General features: G+C 42.2%; 1 protein-coding gene across 1 annotated transcript in view; it reads right to left on the reverse strand.

The window, feature by feature from the left end:
* Positions 1-4,348: 4,348 nt before the first annotated feature.
* The window catches only part of TNFRSF11A (TNF receptor superfamily member 11a), a 115,353-nt gene continuing 102,764 nt past the window's right edge, over positions 4,349-16,937 (reverse strand). Inside the window, exons 6-10 of the mRNA XM_063451817.1 lie at positions 12,739-12,824; positions 12,109-12,207; positions 9,514-9,557; positions 8,627-9,212; positions 4,349-4,827 (exon numbers count right to left, since the gene is read on the reverse strand). Coding sequence (XP_063307887.1) covers positions 4,469-4,827; positions 8,627-9,212; positions 9,514-9,557; positions 12,109-12,207; positions 12,739-12,824 — 1,174 coding nt within the window. The 3' untranslated portion in view covers positions 4,349-4,468. The remainder of the gene's footprint in view (positions 4,828-8,626; positions 9,213-9,513; positions 9,558-12,108; positions 12,208-12,738; positions 12,825-16,937) is intronic.

Below are 16,937 nucleotides of genomic sequence, written 5' to 3' on the forward strand. Positions count from 1 at the left end.
CTGTGATCCTGGAGGAAGTCCTCCCAGCACACAGCACCCCCTCTGGCCAGGCAGGAAAAGTCCACCAGTTACAGTGCTGCTGCAGCGTGAGAAGGGAGACGTAGAGCTCCCGACTTTAATTTGAATTGGGGGGGCACTGCATAATGTAGGGGGGGCCATGGCCCCCTCTGCGCCCCCCCCCCCTAGTGACGCCACTGGTTCCTCTGCACCACTAGCTTCACCGGGTAACCCCATCTGTAGGGGAGGTGGTGTTGGTGAAGTTGCGCGGTAACCTCTGCAAAATCTTTTCGGCGTCGAAGAGTGTATGCGGAGATGTCAGCATAGATCGAGATAGCGTGGTACATTGTCGGCAGGTCTGTCTTGCTCCTGGTTCTGTTCGCTCTCAGGATGTCTTCCTTTATGTGGAAGTAATGCATTCTCAGTATAACATCTCTGGGCGTCTCTTGTGGCAGGAAGGAGGGTTTCGGCACTCTGTGGGCCCTGTCCATCAGGAACATGTCTTGGGGCACCGCCGGGGTCAGGGCTTTAACCCCTTAAGGACCAAACTTCTGGAATAAAAGGGAATCATGACGTGTCAGACATGTCATGTGTCCTTAAGGGGTTAAACAGGCCCACCAGGAATGCCATAGGATCTGTCTGAATCACAGTTTCAGCAATGCCTCTGATGCATAGATTATTCCTCCTGCCCCAGTCTTCCATATCTGCCAGTTTCCCTTCCTGTGTTTCCAGTTTGGTCGTAAGGCAGTCTATTTTTGCCGCCATTGCATTGTGTGCTTCCTCATATTCCGCCATTTTGTCCTCTAGCGCGGACGTTCTATCTCCCAGCTCAGTAATGTCGGTGCGCAGAGTCTGTAATGCACTTTGGAGTGTGTGCTGCAGCTTGTCTGACATGGCGTCCAGCATTGTCTGCAGGATCCCCTGTGTGACAGGTAAGTCGGCTGCCGCCGTTGTTGTTTGGGGCGAGTTTTGATCTTCCTCATCGCCATCTTGTGTTTCTCCATGCTGTAAACACTTTTGGATAAACACTTTTGGATAAAATCTATATAAAACAGACCAAATGCTCTTCTAATAGCCATTGGGAAGCGTACTGTAAAATCATCATAAGATAGTAGTTTGGACCATTAAGGTTATCACACATGTACGGGAATTCAACCTCTACTTGTTGAAGATGTCTAAATGATGAGGGATCTTTTAAACATATCTTCTGGGAATATCCCATTATAATAAAGTTCTGTAAAACCATAAATGAGTTTCTGATAACACAATTGAACATTAAAGGAACACTATAGGATCAGGAACACAAACATGTATTCCTGACCCTATAGTGTTAAAACCACTATCTAGCTGTTCTGCCCCCCCTTAACATAGTAAAATCTTGCTTGTATTCAAGTCTGCAGCAGCTGCCTCTGCCCTTGCTTGTCTGGCATCAGCAGAAGTGATTCCGTGAGCCAATCACAATGCTTTCCCATAAGAATGGCTGAGAGTGTCAAGGAGGCAGGTCAGGGGCAAAGTCAGCACAAGTCAAACACAGCCCTTGCCAATCAGCATCTCCTCATAGAGATGCATTGAATCAATGCATCGCTATGAGGAAAGTTTAAGTTCTGCATGCAGAGGATGGAGACACTGAATGGCAGTACTGCACAGGAATCACCTCTAGTAGCCATCTGAGGAGTGACCAGTGGAGTTATCCCTACGCTGTAATGTAAACACTGCATTTTATCTTAAAAGACAGTGTTTAGTTAAAGAAGCACCAAGGGAAATTTATTCTACGCACCAGACTATCACTATAGTGTCACTTTAATATACCCCCTCCAACCAGATAATAGGAATGTAAAACTTCACTGCCTGGTGGCAGCAAAACTTGGTATTGTTTATTGATGGAAAAACCCTCAACCTCCTACCTTAAAGGAAACATAGAAACAAGAAGTTCTAGAAAGATTAGATACCTCTAGCCTTTTCGAAAAGATAGCATACAGACTTAAAGGCAATCAATGGAAATACCAAAAAGTCTGTCGAGGAGGGTTAAAAAGTAGGAAAACCTATGTAAAATAATTGACCTTCACAATTAAGTTGGGCGTACAAAAAAGGAGAAAGATAAATTAAAAAAAAAAAAAAAAAAAAAAATTATATATATTCCCAGGCATTTACAGATTATAAGAGGTAGTTTTAACACCAGATGGCATATTCTCAATCTTCTTTGCTTTTGAAACAAGTTTTAACTTCATATCTTTATTTCATATCCTGTATTCTTCTTTCCCTGGTTCCTTCTCGTTTCCCCTTTTTCCGTCATACTCCACATGTCAAATGTTTTTACTATACAGATAAATGTTGACAGATGGCAGGATGACTATTTCAAGAATTCAACTGTTACAACACATTAGACTCACGTAGTTATTAATGGACAATCACATTTTCTATACAATGTTGTATGGTTATGCTAAATTATATTAATTGTTACTCTTACTGTTACATTGTTGTGCCATATATGCACCTATGACAGATGTAATTTCATTACATAATCTTTCAATAAAATTATATATGGAAAAAAATAATAAATAAAACATTTGAAATATAAATTCCTGATTTATTCCCTGAGTGACAATCAAAAGTGAATATATACAACAGCATTGGAGATTTTAAAAGACCATAAGCAATTTACATATATAATATGTTACAGAAAAATTAATCACATTTACAATTCACATTATACATATTTACATTTAATACAAATTACTTCAGTAATTGCTATTGCCAATATAGAGGAAAGGCCCCATATAACAATTTTTGGATTGTAAAAGAAATAAATAATCAAACAGCTTAATGCTGTACAGAATTTAACTACAATGCTGTTGGAAGTGAGTCTTGCATGCTCGTGAGCATCATCCAATGTTGCCACGTCACACCCCCATCGGTGCCACCCATATACTCTCCTCAGCTCATACTTCAAGCTATTTTCCTTTTTTTAAAGGGGGGGGGGGGGAGGGGGGGGGGGAAGGATAGGAAGAACATGATGCATTGTTGTCAATTTTGATGATCCTCTAATCAAATAGAGAAGCAGTGGATGCACACATTTTGCATGATGATGCCTCAAATTAACTAGATTTAATAAATTAATTTATTTCAGTCTAAGGCCCCTAATGTCTGCCTGTCTGAAAGTCACTAGTTATCTAAGCATTTTATTTGGTTTTGGTGATTAAACTGTACACACACGCACACCTCTAACATAATGAACGATCATCTGGTACACACATCTGATCATCTGTACATAAACACATACATTTACAATTAGACAGACAATCATAAACACACAAGTAACCACTTACACACATCACATATTTTAAAAAATTACATACATAGACATGCTCACAATTACTGAGACATACACTGACATTTTCTTACAAATAAACACTGAAACATTCTTGCATACGGAAAACTCACTTGACTGAATGAGTTTTTCTTCTCCTGACAATGCTGCTCATCTCTCTTGGCAGGGAAGTGAGAGAAGGCATAAAAGGTCAACAGTACTGTGACTAGTGTGGGACATCCTCCATACAGGAATGCCAGTCAGAATATATTTTCATCTCCCTTGACTGCTGGGGAGATATATGTCGTGCTACCACTTGCAATTCTTGTGTCACCATGGCATCCTGGATATGTTGACCACAGCTTAACCTATATGGAGTATTCTAAGATGGGCCTTATCTAGCAGCATCGGTTTATTTAATTTACTGCAGTAAAATCAGTCAATTTAAAACTCTATCCAGGGAACTATTAAACCGTCTGGTTGCCAGCCTTGTGACCAACATTTAACAAAATTTCTACTTCCAGACAACTTTTGTGAAATGAAGAAGAAATGCCCAATACAGCCCAATAAATTTACTTTTCATGGGATTCCACTAGAAAATCTAAACTCAATGTCACTGACCATCAATGATCTTATGTTAAAAAAACAACAACCCTTTAGCAGCTGAAACATGGGCTGATATACAATATAGAGAAAATGCCTCATAGACATATCCAATTCTATTAGCCTGACCCCAAGATCCATCATTAAAGGGGCTTCAATTCTAGAAAGGTAGATAAATGTTAAACATTTGGAGGAGGGCAATGCCGAACTATGGGTATACCATTCTAATCCATAGCTTCCAGACGAGTAGCAGCTGTCAGGAGATCTTGTTGAACAGATGTCCAAAAACACAACAAATACAATTATTGCAGCAATAAACATGAAGAATAGCAGCAGAACTGCCCATCGTCTTGTTGTTTACCATGTTTCTCTGCAATCAAAGCGAATAAGAAGGTCAGAGATCACTGTACAAATCGGTTTGTCAGTTGCATTTGTACTGTACTATGAAAACCCAACTGCTGCTTTACACATTCAATATCAGACATCCAGGTGCCTGAATCTATGATGTAAAGATTCCATCTTTTCCTGGACATCTCTGGATGTGTCAAATACTCACAGAGTTTAAAAATCTTTATCAAATTCTTTCTTTCCTTCTTCTTGGACAGGCATAGAACAGATGTTGTCCTCTGGTTCCACGTTTAAATTGCCTGGAGAACCAGTTCTCATGCAGTGGTATGTAGCAGTCCGCTGTTGTGATCTGTAACCAAAGTCAGTATGCCTTGCTGTATGTGGTTCGGTATTTCCAACAAAACTGTCGCAATGGTCCTGGTTCTCTTCCTGCACAGCGCTCCCCATTCTCACGTCATTACTTTCAGGTGCAGGTGCTGTCTCTTGAGGACCAACAACCAGTACAACCAAGTCAGCTCTAATGTTCATTACAGCGCCATTTGAATAAAAAGTGTTATTTCCTGCCATGTTACCTAGGAACGAAAAATAAATATATCATAATTAGCTGACATTTACCATCATGCCATCAGCACATTAGTATGTTTTGTTCTACACAGGTGTATCTATTTTGGAGAATTTATGTTACACCATACATTAAAGTAAAACAAAATATGCAACTATTATACAATAGAGACTATTCTTCAGCTCATACAGGAGGACAGATAGAATATGTAGATACGGTGAGTATTTTCAATATTTTTAATGCATACTATCCCTTTATCAAAATCTTGCTTTAAAGAGATGGATCTTTGGGAGAGATAAAGTAGATATGCCTACTCCTTGGCAGTGTCCTATTTTTTCGTCAGTTGGTCTAGTGCTCCAGGTGCCTTTATTTACTATTAGCCAAGTCACTAGTCGAGTGTATTCTTCTATATATGAGAAGACACAGTCAAATAAATAAATTCCTTTCATGCCATGTGACACGAATATATTCTTGCACATGTGGGAGAGTGCAAAGATGATCACATGCAAAGAGATGGCAAAATGCATTGATCACATATCAGGCAGAAAGAGGACTGTTCCAATCATTCATGACCTTGGTTGTTTGGTGTTCACTTTTTTGATTTACATACACCTAGCTTTACCTCTGTTCTCCTGACAGAATTTTTTTGGAGATATAACACTAGATTTCATGATTACTTGCTTTTCCTCACCCCCCCCCCCCCCGCCTCCTCCTTTTCCCCCCATTAAATGTATTCTCATGAACTACCTGCAACACCTATTGTTGCTGTGTTTGTATTTTGCTGTACAGTATACTTGTCAAACCTGTCATATGGGAGACTATGATATCTTGATGTGCATTTGAACAGATCTACTTTTGTTTCATTTGTGAGCTTCAAGACTGTGTCGAAACACGCGTTGGGACTTCGATACTCTGGTTGTGATTATTGTGTATATGGGGTAGTGCTGTGATTGGAGACTCACTTCCAATAATGCTAGATATGATGCTGCATTATTAGCAATTGGATTTGATCACACACAGAGATTTAATTCAGCTTTTATTTTAATTTAGTATTTTTGCTCAGTTCATATTACATATTTTTTCTTTAATTTCCTTCCTATTTATATTTGTAGCCGCAGGCTTATAGATAGACTAGGGGGTAGAGGGTTTTTTGAATAGGTGCCCCCGAAGGCACAGAATAGTTCAGCTAGATTTGCTCCTCCCTGCTCTCCCCCCTGTGTCCTTCTCACTACTTACTTTATCTCATCCTATTATATGGTCTCTTACCTGCCTATACCTTGTTCAAAGTCTATAGGCTATTCGATATTTGGTACACATTTACTACCATTAGACATGAGAGGATCTATGGATATATTCTCTCTTTTGCTTCCAAACGGGTATGGACACAATTGAGTGATTTTCAATTTTACTGTTAAAATTTCTCAATGCAAGCTTTCACGATACCCACAACTTGTATAGCATGCTTATTTTACTATGATTTTCATGTGTGAAGCAGTTCATGTTGTTATATTTTTATTTTTTTTTCCTCACCTTTACTTTGTTTGTTTCATGTAAAAGTTGGTTCAACCTAATCTGTACTAATTTGCCCATGTGTTATAAAACCGAGGCACTCTCTCAGGGGAGTTTACTCCCACCAATGCTGATACCTTCCTTTGTTTTAACTGTGTATTAACGCTCTTTGTAACTTTGCTCTTTCAAACATTGTGACGCAAATGCCGTCACGAAGAATTTACCCCAGCAACATAAGCGTAACATAACAGTTTATTTCTCCGTGTATTGTCAAATTTGACTGACTGTTCTCCATGTATACAATCTAGAGATTTCTAACGTTGAACCTGTTATTCCTGTTAAAAAATTGTGCAAGGAAATTATGCCACTACCTAATATGTGAACTCAAGCATAAATGTACGCTGTTGTGGCGTCCCGACAAAGGTATTGTACTCACCTGCACGAAAAATTCAAAAATAAAGAATTTCAAAAAAAAAAAAAAAAATTCTCAATGCAGCTCTTTTTCCACTTTTTTACTAATTTTATTCTAGTTTTTAATTATTATTTTTTTTATCCTAGTTCTGCTTTAAGCAGAGCTTGATTCCTACTCCAGTGGCGTACATACAGTGGTGGCTTTAGTGACAGGATCCACAAGCTCTGCACCTCTGCAGTCTAATCCTACATGCAAGAGCAGAGGATTATCTCCCACAAAGTTTATACTGTAACCTTGCTCTATTCACAAATGAGGAAGCTGGAAATAGTGCTGCTCCCTTAATTCATTATTTTGCAGAAAATCCAGAGGGAATACAGAAAGTGAATGCTGTGATTTGACAAGGTCATGTAGCAATGGGATAATTTTCCCCTTATTACACAGCTGATTGAGACCCAGTCATTCCATCGTTTGCCACAATACACTAAGATTAGACCTTGTTATGTTATCTAACTGGCATAAGCACAGAGAACATAGAACTAGTGGCTTACACACAATCCGGTACAAAACTGATTCATGGCCCCTGCTGCCCCCCGACAGACACACACATCCATTCCTACAAACAGACAGGCACACATACATACATATAAAAACAGACAGACATACAGACACACACAGACAGACACACACATCCATATAGACAGACACACACACACACACAGACACATACATACACACAAACACAAATACACACATATACAAAATGTTCAAGTCACACACATACATACAAAGACATACATACATACAAAGACACACACACACACACAAACATAAAAAGACACATAACACATACATACAGACACACACAAGCCACATAACACATACATACAGACACACACAAGCCACATAACACATACATACAGACACACACAAGACACACACACATACAGACACATACATACAGACACACACAAAACAAACATAGAAAGATACATACACACATACATAAAACATACAGACAGACACACACAACAGTCACCCTCCTATTTCCTACCTTTTAGGTGACTTCCCTGGGGTCCAGTGGTGGCTCAGGCTGATGGGAGTCTGAGTTCCCACTGACTCCCTCTCCTTCCTCCCACGTGGCTCTGTCTGATAGCTGGGAGGAGTGACCGGGGCAGTCACTTCCTCCCAGCGTCTGATGTCATCACGGGGGCCCCACGCTGACTAGGCCCCCTGGAAATCCATAGCCACCAGGTGGCCCTAACAGCAGGGCCCCTTAAACATGTGACCCTGGCAGCTTGCCGCGCAGGCCGGGGCCGCAACACATGGCGGCGGGCACCCGGTCGCAGGGGTCTGCAGGGCGGCCAGGCCCCCTGGAGTGAAGGACCCGGTTGCAGCTGCGACCATGGTATGTACGCCACTGTCTAGAACCTAAAAACCAACATCTGAAATACCCCATGGAAATCAAAACTTCACTGGTACTGTAACTTTTAGCGTACACACCAACACTACATTTGTAAACCAGAGTATTCACCTTGAATTCCTGAATTTTTTTTTACTTTAGAGATCCTGTATGCAGTATGTAAACAGCAGTATGCTTCAGAGCTCTGGAATTCCCTGTACAGAGACTTTAGAACTGAGAAACATCCCACATTAAGTGTTAACTTTTTAATTCTTTTCAACGCTTTTGTCTCTGTTCACTACAACCTCAGAGTGCATAGAATTGGGAATTACACAGCTATGAATGAGCATTGAATAAGCTATTTAAAGTTATAGATAAAAGACAGGCAAATAGAAGGGACATGAACATCTGTGGCAAACATAGCTAACGGACGATGCCATTATATTCTTATTGGGTGAATAGAACACATTAAGTTAGAGGCTCTCTCACCTGATAATGGATCTGTGGTAGGACTGCTCCCAGGACTGCCATTGCTGCTACATGGACACTGTCTGTTGGTTGGTCGTGAATTTGTTTCATCTTCTATATCACTAACTGGTGTACTGTAAGTCGCTTGTGAGGAATTAGTGTCAGACATGTTCTGTGAAGAACAATGAGAACATACACTTTCCAGGGATTCCATAACATCTTCAGAATTATCAGGATGACTCGTAGAGCATTGCCTCGCACACTGTCCACAAGCATGCTTGGTGGAACAATCGGGTAAGAAACCATTATACAGAAAACTAGGAGAGTACATTTCTGAGAAAACGGGGCTGGTCTCATTCTCCAGTGAGGTGCCTTCCATGTTTGGCATTGATCCTGTTCTAGTAACGATGCTCTCATCCCCGATTAAACAACTCCTTTCTTGATATTCATTTTCGATAGGATCACTCCTGCCCAGGGGCTGTAGGGATTCTCTTAAACTGGTTGCAGTGGACACACAGTTTTGCTGATCAGGAAATATGTTGACCTGTGTGTAACAGGTGCTGGGGGAATTACTGACTTTGTTCTTGTTGTCAATGGGATTTGTTTTCTACAATAAATAAGCAAATATGTGTTCAGAAACGAGCAAAGAAAAATTATTGGGAAGTTGGCTTACTAAATGCTAAAATGAATGTGTGTGATGTTCATTTGTATATACAGCAGAATACTGGTAGTTTTGTCAAATGTATTAAATCATTATATTTTGTTGCTGGATGCAATCTTTATTTTAGTAACTGGAAAAAAACAGTAAACTATTCAATAAACATGAACTTATTGTTAGTTTATTCCATTCACTAAATTCATTTCTCAAAATAAATATTTATAATTTTATTTAAAAAGTATACTCTTACCTCTGGTCCTTGAAACATTTTTTCCCACCACTCTAGAATGTTTGCTGTTGAGAAAGAAACAAACATAAAGAACATTTAAAATTATGTCTATTAGCTAATGAATCAGGTCCAAACAAAGAATATAACTAATTTAATTATAAATAAAATTTGAAACTTATTCGCAAAAATTCAGAGTTTTGTGAATACGTTTTGACAAAAAGAAATAGAATTGGTTTGTCTTACAATCTTATTAATAGGTTATAGTGCACCGTGGAACAACAAACAAAAATATTTAAAAGGAAATAATTGGGTAAAATGGAGCTGCTATTAAATATAATGTTAAAACATTTTAAAAATCACTTTTATGTTTTTCCCCAATACTACTGACACATTCATAGCAAGCATCACTAGCAGACAGTTCCCTTCCATTTTTGAATGGTTTGACTTTTTACTTGAGGTCCTCCGGAGGTGCTGCTCACACTACCACATCTAACGCTGGACACTCCTAAGCAGGAACTTCTGTTAGTTTTCCTGAGCTAAGCCCTGCACCCTGCTCTACTAAAGGGTTTCAGGCTCTCTGGCGTTATTAAAGGAGACGGTGAGTGGCGCCTACAAACCCTATGTAAGAAGTCAAATAATTAAAAAATCCTGGCATCATAAATTCAAAAGTGTTGCGTCATCATGCACACGTAATGGTATGTGAGTCGGGAAATAAGATTCCCCGATCTCATAGCCACAGGGCTTGGAGGCATGGCTTGAAGCCACGCTTCCAAGTCTTCTGCTTAATTTAATATTGGGTTTTGGAGGTAGGCCGGGGGGCAGAACTGCAGTCACTATAACAAGTTCAATAAGATGAAGTTGTTAAAGTGCCTATAGAGTCCCTGTAACGAAGATGATTGCAGTTACTTGAGCTGAGTGATAGCATTCTTAAAATAGGTCCTCATACTTTGCTGCAGGTTCTTACTGCCACATGGGAAAATGCCCTATATTGTGCCAATAGGATCCCATCGAGGGCCAGTGTTGGGCCACTATCCCAAAAGAAGCATCTTCCATGTTTTTATTTTTAAACCAAGACTAGCCATTTGCAACTGATGGTGAGAAATGTAAAACAACATATAATAAATATTGCAGGCAACAACACAAAACAACAAAACATAAATCTGTCACAAGGGGAGGGAGTCAGGGAAACACATAATAAAACTCTGGAGCACTCTGACTGATCTGAAAGTATACAAATTGTTTAGCTTGAACATAGGGAACGCACGTAACAGCCTTCAAACAGGTGGCCCAGCATCAAAGGCAATGTATCCGTTCGGTTATACCAGCGGTTCTTAAATTGTGTGCCCCCTATGATCAGAGATCTCCCTCACCGGTCCGCTAGCACTGAAATGCTGCAGCCGGCAGGGGAGGAAGATAGGACCTGGGGGAAGTCTAACCTGCAGCTCTGCCGGGATCTCCTCTCGCAAACTCTGTGGGTTGCCACGGTTACCATGGCAATGCATCAAATCTCGCGAGAATGAACTCTAGCATCAGGAGCTGCTAGAGTTCACTCTCACCACTTGGACCACAGGGCTTCTCCCCTGGACCACCAGGGATTGCCTTGTACTGTCCCCACTCCCAGTCAAGAGGTAAGAAGGGAGGTAGGATATGAAAATAATACACATACTGCCCCATGTACATACATTGCCCCTCCGTACACACACACACACTGCCCACCATACACACATATATGCAGTGCCCCTCCATACACACACACACACACACACACACACACACACACACTGCCCTCCACGCACATACACACAATGTAACCCTCACAGACACTCTCTCCCAATACACACACACACACACACACACACCACTGCCCCTATCCCCTACTACAGCCCCAATCCTGGCAGACCCCAGGTACGTTGTCAAACTGTTCTTAAACAGTTTGACTGCTTACTCTGGGAAGACACTATGGCACTCATGGTACCATAACCACTACATAGTGATCTAGTGGTTATTGTGCCTGGATTGTTTCTTTAAATAATCTACCAGTGCCACACGTGAGATTAGGTACTGGATCCGTCCCTGACCGGAAAACATTTTTTGCAGAACAGGTGCCCAGTATATGCCGCAGCGCTGTCCATATATACAACCCAGAAAATCGTTTTGACTTACGGCGCCTTGGAAAAATATTGAACTATTAAGGGCACCTTGAACCTAAAAAGTTTGGGAACCACTGGGTTATACTGTTTAGGCTGCTCTGGTTTGGATAGCTGACATAGTCTCCATGAGTCCAAACACGGTCCATAGTCTGTGGAGGCTAGTTCCCAAGCCCCTCTGTAAGCCATATGATTTATGCCTAGATTCTACAGGTCGATAAGAGAGTGGACTATCTACTATGCATGTCAGCATGACAAAAGAAGTGTATACACTAGAAGAGGCGAACTTTAGTTACATTATTCTTTATTAGAAAAAAAGTGTGAAAGTAGCTATTCACATACACTATGGTACAGAGAGAGAATGGACACTGATTGTGTTATTTTTAGCATGTAAACATCAATTGTTTAAAAAAAAATATATAAAAATGCCCATTTACACAAATAAGCCCCAAAGTCTAAAATATATTACCTTTCTTATTTGGAAAGTGCTTGCAACAGTACACAATCAAAGAGACAACGATCACTAGCACGAGTGCTAATGCTACAAAAAAACCTATGAGAACGGTATCTGAAAGACAAAACAAAATACTTTTTATTTTTGTATTTATGTTAAGCTTTACATAATAAAAAGCACAGTGATGCAATTTAAGTGGTCGTGGTGTATATATGAAGTGTAGAATGTTAGGAATTCAAAGTCAAGTTTTAATTTTAGGCCAGAACAGCTAAAGTGTAAACATTCTCCAAGTCAGCTTTGTTTGATGTTTGGTTAATTTGCCTAAAATGTGAAATTCATTTTAAAGACATAATGCCCACTCTAGTATTGAATTCTGCCCGTGGCTATAATCCCAGCTGTTGTTGGACATAAGCATATAATTCTGACAATTTACGTCAACTCAGCCAATGAAGAGGAGTGGGCAGATCAAGGACTCAGTTATAAAGTGTAGTAGCATAATGGAAGAATAAATAAATAAACAAAAGGTGCAAAATGGTTTGCAACTTTTTTTTTTTGATGCTTATATAACTCCCTCTAAATAAAACAAAACACATTAATGAACCTTTAAAAAAAGGCATCATGTTATGATAAAGTTGCCACACTTACTATTGGGTAAATCGACTGCACGGATACAGACCGCATCTGAACGGTTTGTCCCAGGTACTTTCTCTTCTAATCCACGGTATGTGCAGCTGTGACAGAAGACACATAAGTCAGTATTACAGCATGCTCTGCAGGTCTCTTTTGAATGAATCATATAGAAGGTGACTTACTGACATGTATCCTATACTTTTATGTTTGTTGTTGGACTGGACCTTCATCCCTATTTACTAACCTTTTACCTGCAGCACATGGGTGAGTGCTAAAGGGGACCATTAAGCAGACCTTCTTTGTATATAGTGGGTCAACTGAACTACTGATGCTTCACATATCAGGTGAGGGGCACATAAGAACATTGTTTTAATAGCCACATGGGTATTAGGGGTATGTGGACCTCCATTTTAAAGGGTTAATCGAAGCATCATAACCATTACAACACATTGCAGGGGTTATGATGCCAAGAGTATACCGTTGCAGTTTCCCAGTAATGGGAAAACATTTTGCAAGTGTTTGCCCTTAACGGGATCGCGTCCGGGTGCCAGTTCTCCTCTGAAGCTGATCATGAGCATCCAGCGCCTGCAGAGCTGCAGACGATGTATGTTGATCCCGCCAGTAATTCTGCACTGGCAGCGAGCATCAGCTGGGTACATTGAATATGCACAGAGTTAACATTAGTCAGCCCGAAACATTTGTTCTGTGCTGGCTAATGACAAACTAATGATGATGCTGGGGGTGGAGTTACACCTCCGCTAGCATTGTTAAATATTTCTGTATATGCTGTGACCACTTCAAACCACTGAACTGGTCCAGGTGTTTGAAGTTACCTTTTAACTCAACTTCCAATCCACAGGTGAAATCATCAACTGAGCAGCCTCGGGTTACAACAGTTTTTTCATTAATGTAAGCTCATTGAGCAGGGCCCTCCACCTCTGTGTTCCTGTACGTCCAGTTGTCTGGTTACAATTACATGTCTGTTAGTCCACCCACTGTACAGCACTACGGAATCTGATGGCGCTATATAAATAATAATAAAAGAAACGGTCCTCAAAAAAAAAAAAATAATAAATAAATCAAATAAAAATAAGTAGCTAAAACTCTAAACATGTAATATGTTTTATAAATTTTCCTTGGGTATATGGAATTTGGGCTTGCAATAGTTGCAGATATTCTCTGTGGCTGTCCAATCACAAACTTCTCAATGAGCTGTAAGTCTTTGCAAGGCAGGTGCACTGGGCCACTGTCTGGCTCTTGAGTTTAGCTTCACAGAGCTAACCTACCAATACATAACCACAGGGCCGCCACCAGAAATTTTGGGGCCCCTAACTGAGCTCAAGGTCTGGGGCCCCTGGGGGCCCGCCTCCAAAACCGCCCACAGAGACTGCCTCCAAATCCCACCCACAGGAATACACACACAGACACAAACATTCACTGATACAAAAGGACACACACATACTGAGACATACACACATTTACAGACACACAAACTAACATACATACACGCATACATTTACAGACACACAAACTAACATACATACACGCATACAGATACAGACATGCATAGAGATACATACACGCATACAGATACAGACATGCATAGAGATACATACACGCATACAGATACAGACATGCATAGAGATACATACACGCATACAGATACAGACATGCATAGAGATACATACACACATAATGACAGACACACAGACACATACACACATAATGACAGACACACACAGACATACACATAATGACAGACACACACAGACATACACATAATGACAGACACACGCAGACAGACAGACAGAGACACACGCAGACAGACAGACAGAGACACACGCAGACAGACAGACACACACGCAGACAGACAGACACACGCAGACAGACAGACACACGCAGACAGACAGACAGACACACGCAGACAGACAGACAGACACACGCAGACAGACAGACAGACACACGCAGACAGACAGACAGACACACGCAGACAGACAGACAGACACACGCAGACAGACAGACAGACACACGCAGACAGACAGACAGACACACGCAGACAGACAGACAGACACACGCAGACAGACAGACAGACACACGCAGACAGACAGACAGACACACGCAGACAGACAGACAGACACACGCAGACAGACAGACACACGCAGACAGACAGACACACGCAGACAGACAGACAGACACACGCAGACAGACAGACAGACACACGCAGACAGACAGACAGACACACGCAGACAGACAGACAGACACACGCAGACAGACAGACAGACAGACACACGCAGACAGACAGACAGACAGACACACGCAGACAGACAGACAGAGACACACGCAGACAGACAGACAGAGACACACGCAGACAGACAGACAGAGACACACGCAGACAGACAGACAGAGACACACGCAGACAGACAGACAGAGACACACGCAGACAGACAGACAGAGACACACGCAGACAGACAGACAGAGACACACGCAGACAGACAGAGACACACGCAGACAGACAGACACACGCAGACAGACAGACACACGCAGACAGACAGACACACGCAGACAGACAGACACACGCAGACAGACAGACACACGCAGACAGACAGACAGACACACGCAGACAGACAGACAGACACACGCAGACAGACAGACAGACACACGCAGACAGACAGACAGACACACGCAGACAGACAGACAGACACACGCAGACAGACAGACAGACACGCAGACAGACAGACAGACACACGCAGACAGACAGACAGACACACGCAGACAGACAGACACACGCAGACAGACAGACACACGCAGACAGACAGACACACGCAGACAGACAGACACACGCAGACAGACAGACACACGCAGACAGACAGACACACGCAGACAGACAGACACACGCAGACAGACAGACAGACACACGCAGACAGACAGACAGACACACGCAGACAGACAGACAGACAGACAGACAGACAGACAGACACACGCAGACAGACAGACAGACAGACACATGCAGACAGACAGACAGACACACGCAGACAGACAGACAGACAGACAGACACACGCAGACAGACAGACAGACAGACACACGCAGACAGACAGACAGACAGACAGACAGACACACGCAGACAGACAGACAGATGCAGACAGACAGACAGACACGCAGACAGACAGACACGCAGACAGACAGACACGCAGACAGACAGACACGCAGACAGACAGACACTCAGACACTCAGACAGACAGACACTCAGACAGACAGACACTCAGACAGACAGACACTCAGACAGACAGACACTCAGACAGACAGACACTCAGACAGACAGACACTCAGACAGACAGACACTCAGACACTCAGACAGACAGACAGACACTCAGACAGACAGACAGACACTCAGACAGACAGACACTCAGACAGACAGACAGACACTCAGACAGACAGACAGACAGACAGACAGACAGACAGACAGACAGACACACGCAGACAGACAGACAGACGCAGACAGACAGACACACGCAGACAGACAGACAGACACACGCAGACAGACAGACAGACACACGCAGACAGACAGACAGACACACGCAGACAGACAGACAGACAGACACACGCAGACAGACAGACAGACAGACACACGCAGACAGACAGACAGACACACGCAGACAGACAGACAGACAGACACACGCAGACAGACAGACAGACAGACACACGCAGACAGACAGACAGACAGACAGACAGACAGACAGACACACGCAGACAGACAGAGACAGACACACGCAGACAGACAGACACACGCAGACAGACAGACAGACACACGCAGACAGACAGACAGACACACGCAGACAGACAGACAGACAGACAGACAGACAGACAGACACACGCAGACAGACAGACAGACAGACACATGCAGACAGACAGACACACGCAGACAGACAGACACGCAGACAGACAGACACGCAGACAGACAGACACTCAGACAGACAGACACTCAGACAGACAGACACTCAGACAGACAGACACTCAGACAGACAGACAGACACTCAGACAGACAGACAGACACTCAGACAGACAGACAGACACTCAGACAGACAGACAGACAGACACTCAGACAGACAGACAGACAGACAGACAGACAGACAGACACACGCAGACAGACAGACAGACGCAGACAGACAGACAGACACACGCAGACAGACAGACAGACAGACACACGCAGACAGAC

This window comes from Pelobates fuscus, chromosome 4, assembly GCF_036172605.1.
Source record: "Pelobates fuscus isolate aPelFus1 chromosome 4, aPelFus1.pri, whole genome shotgun sequence".
In the NCBI taxonomy this organism is placed as follows: Eukaryota; Metazoa; Chordata; class Amphibia; order Anura; family Pelobatidae; genus Pelobates; species Pelobates fuscus.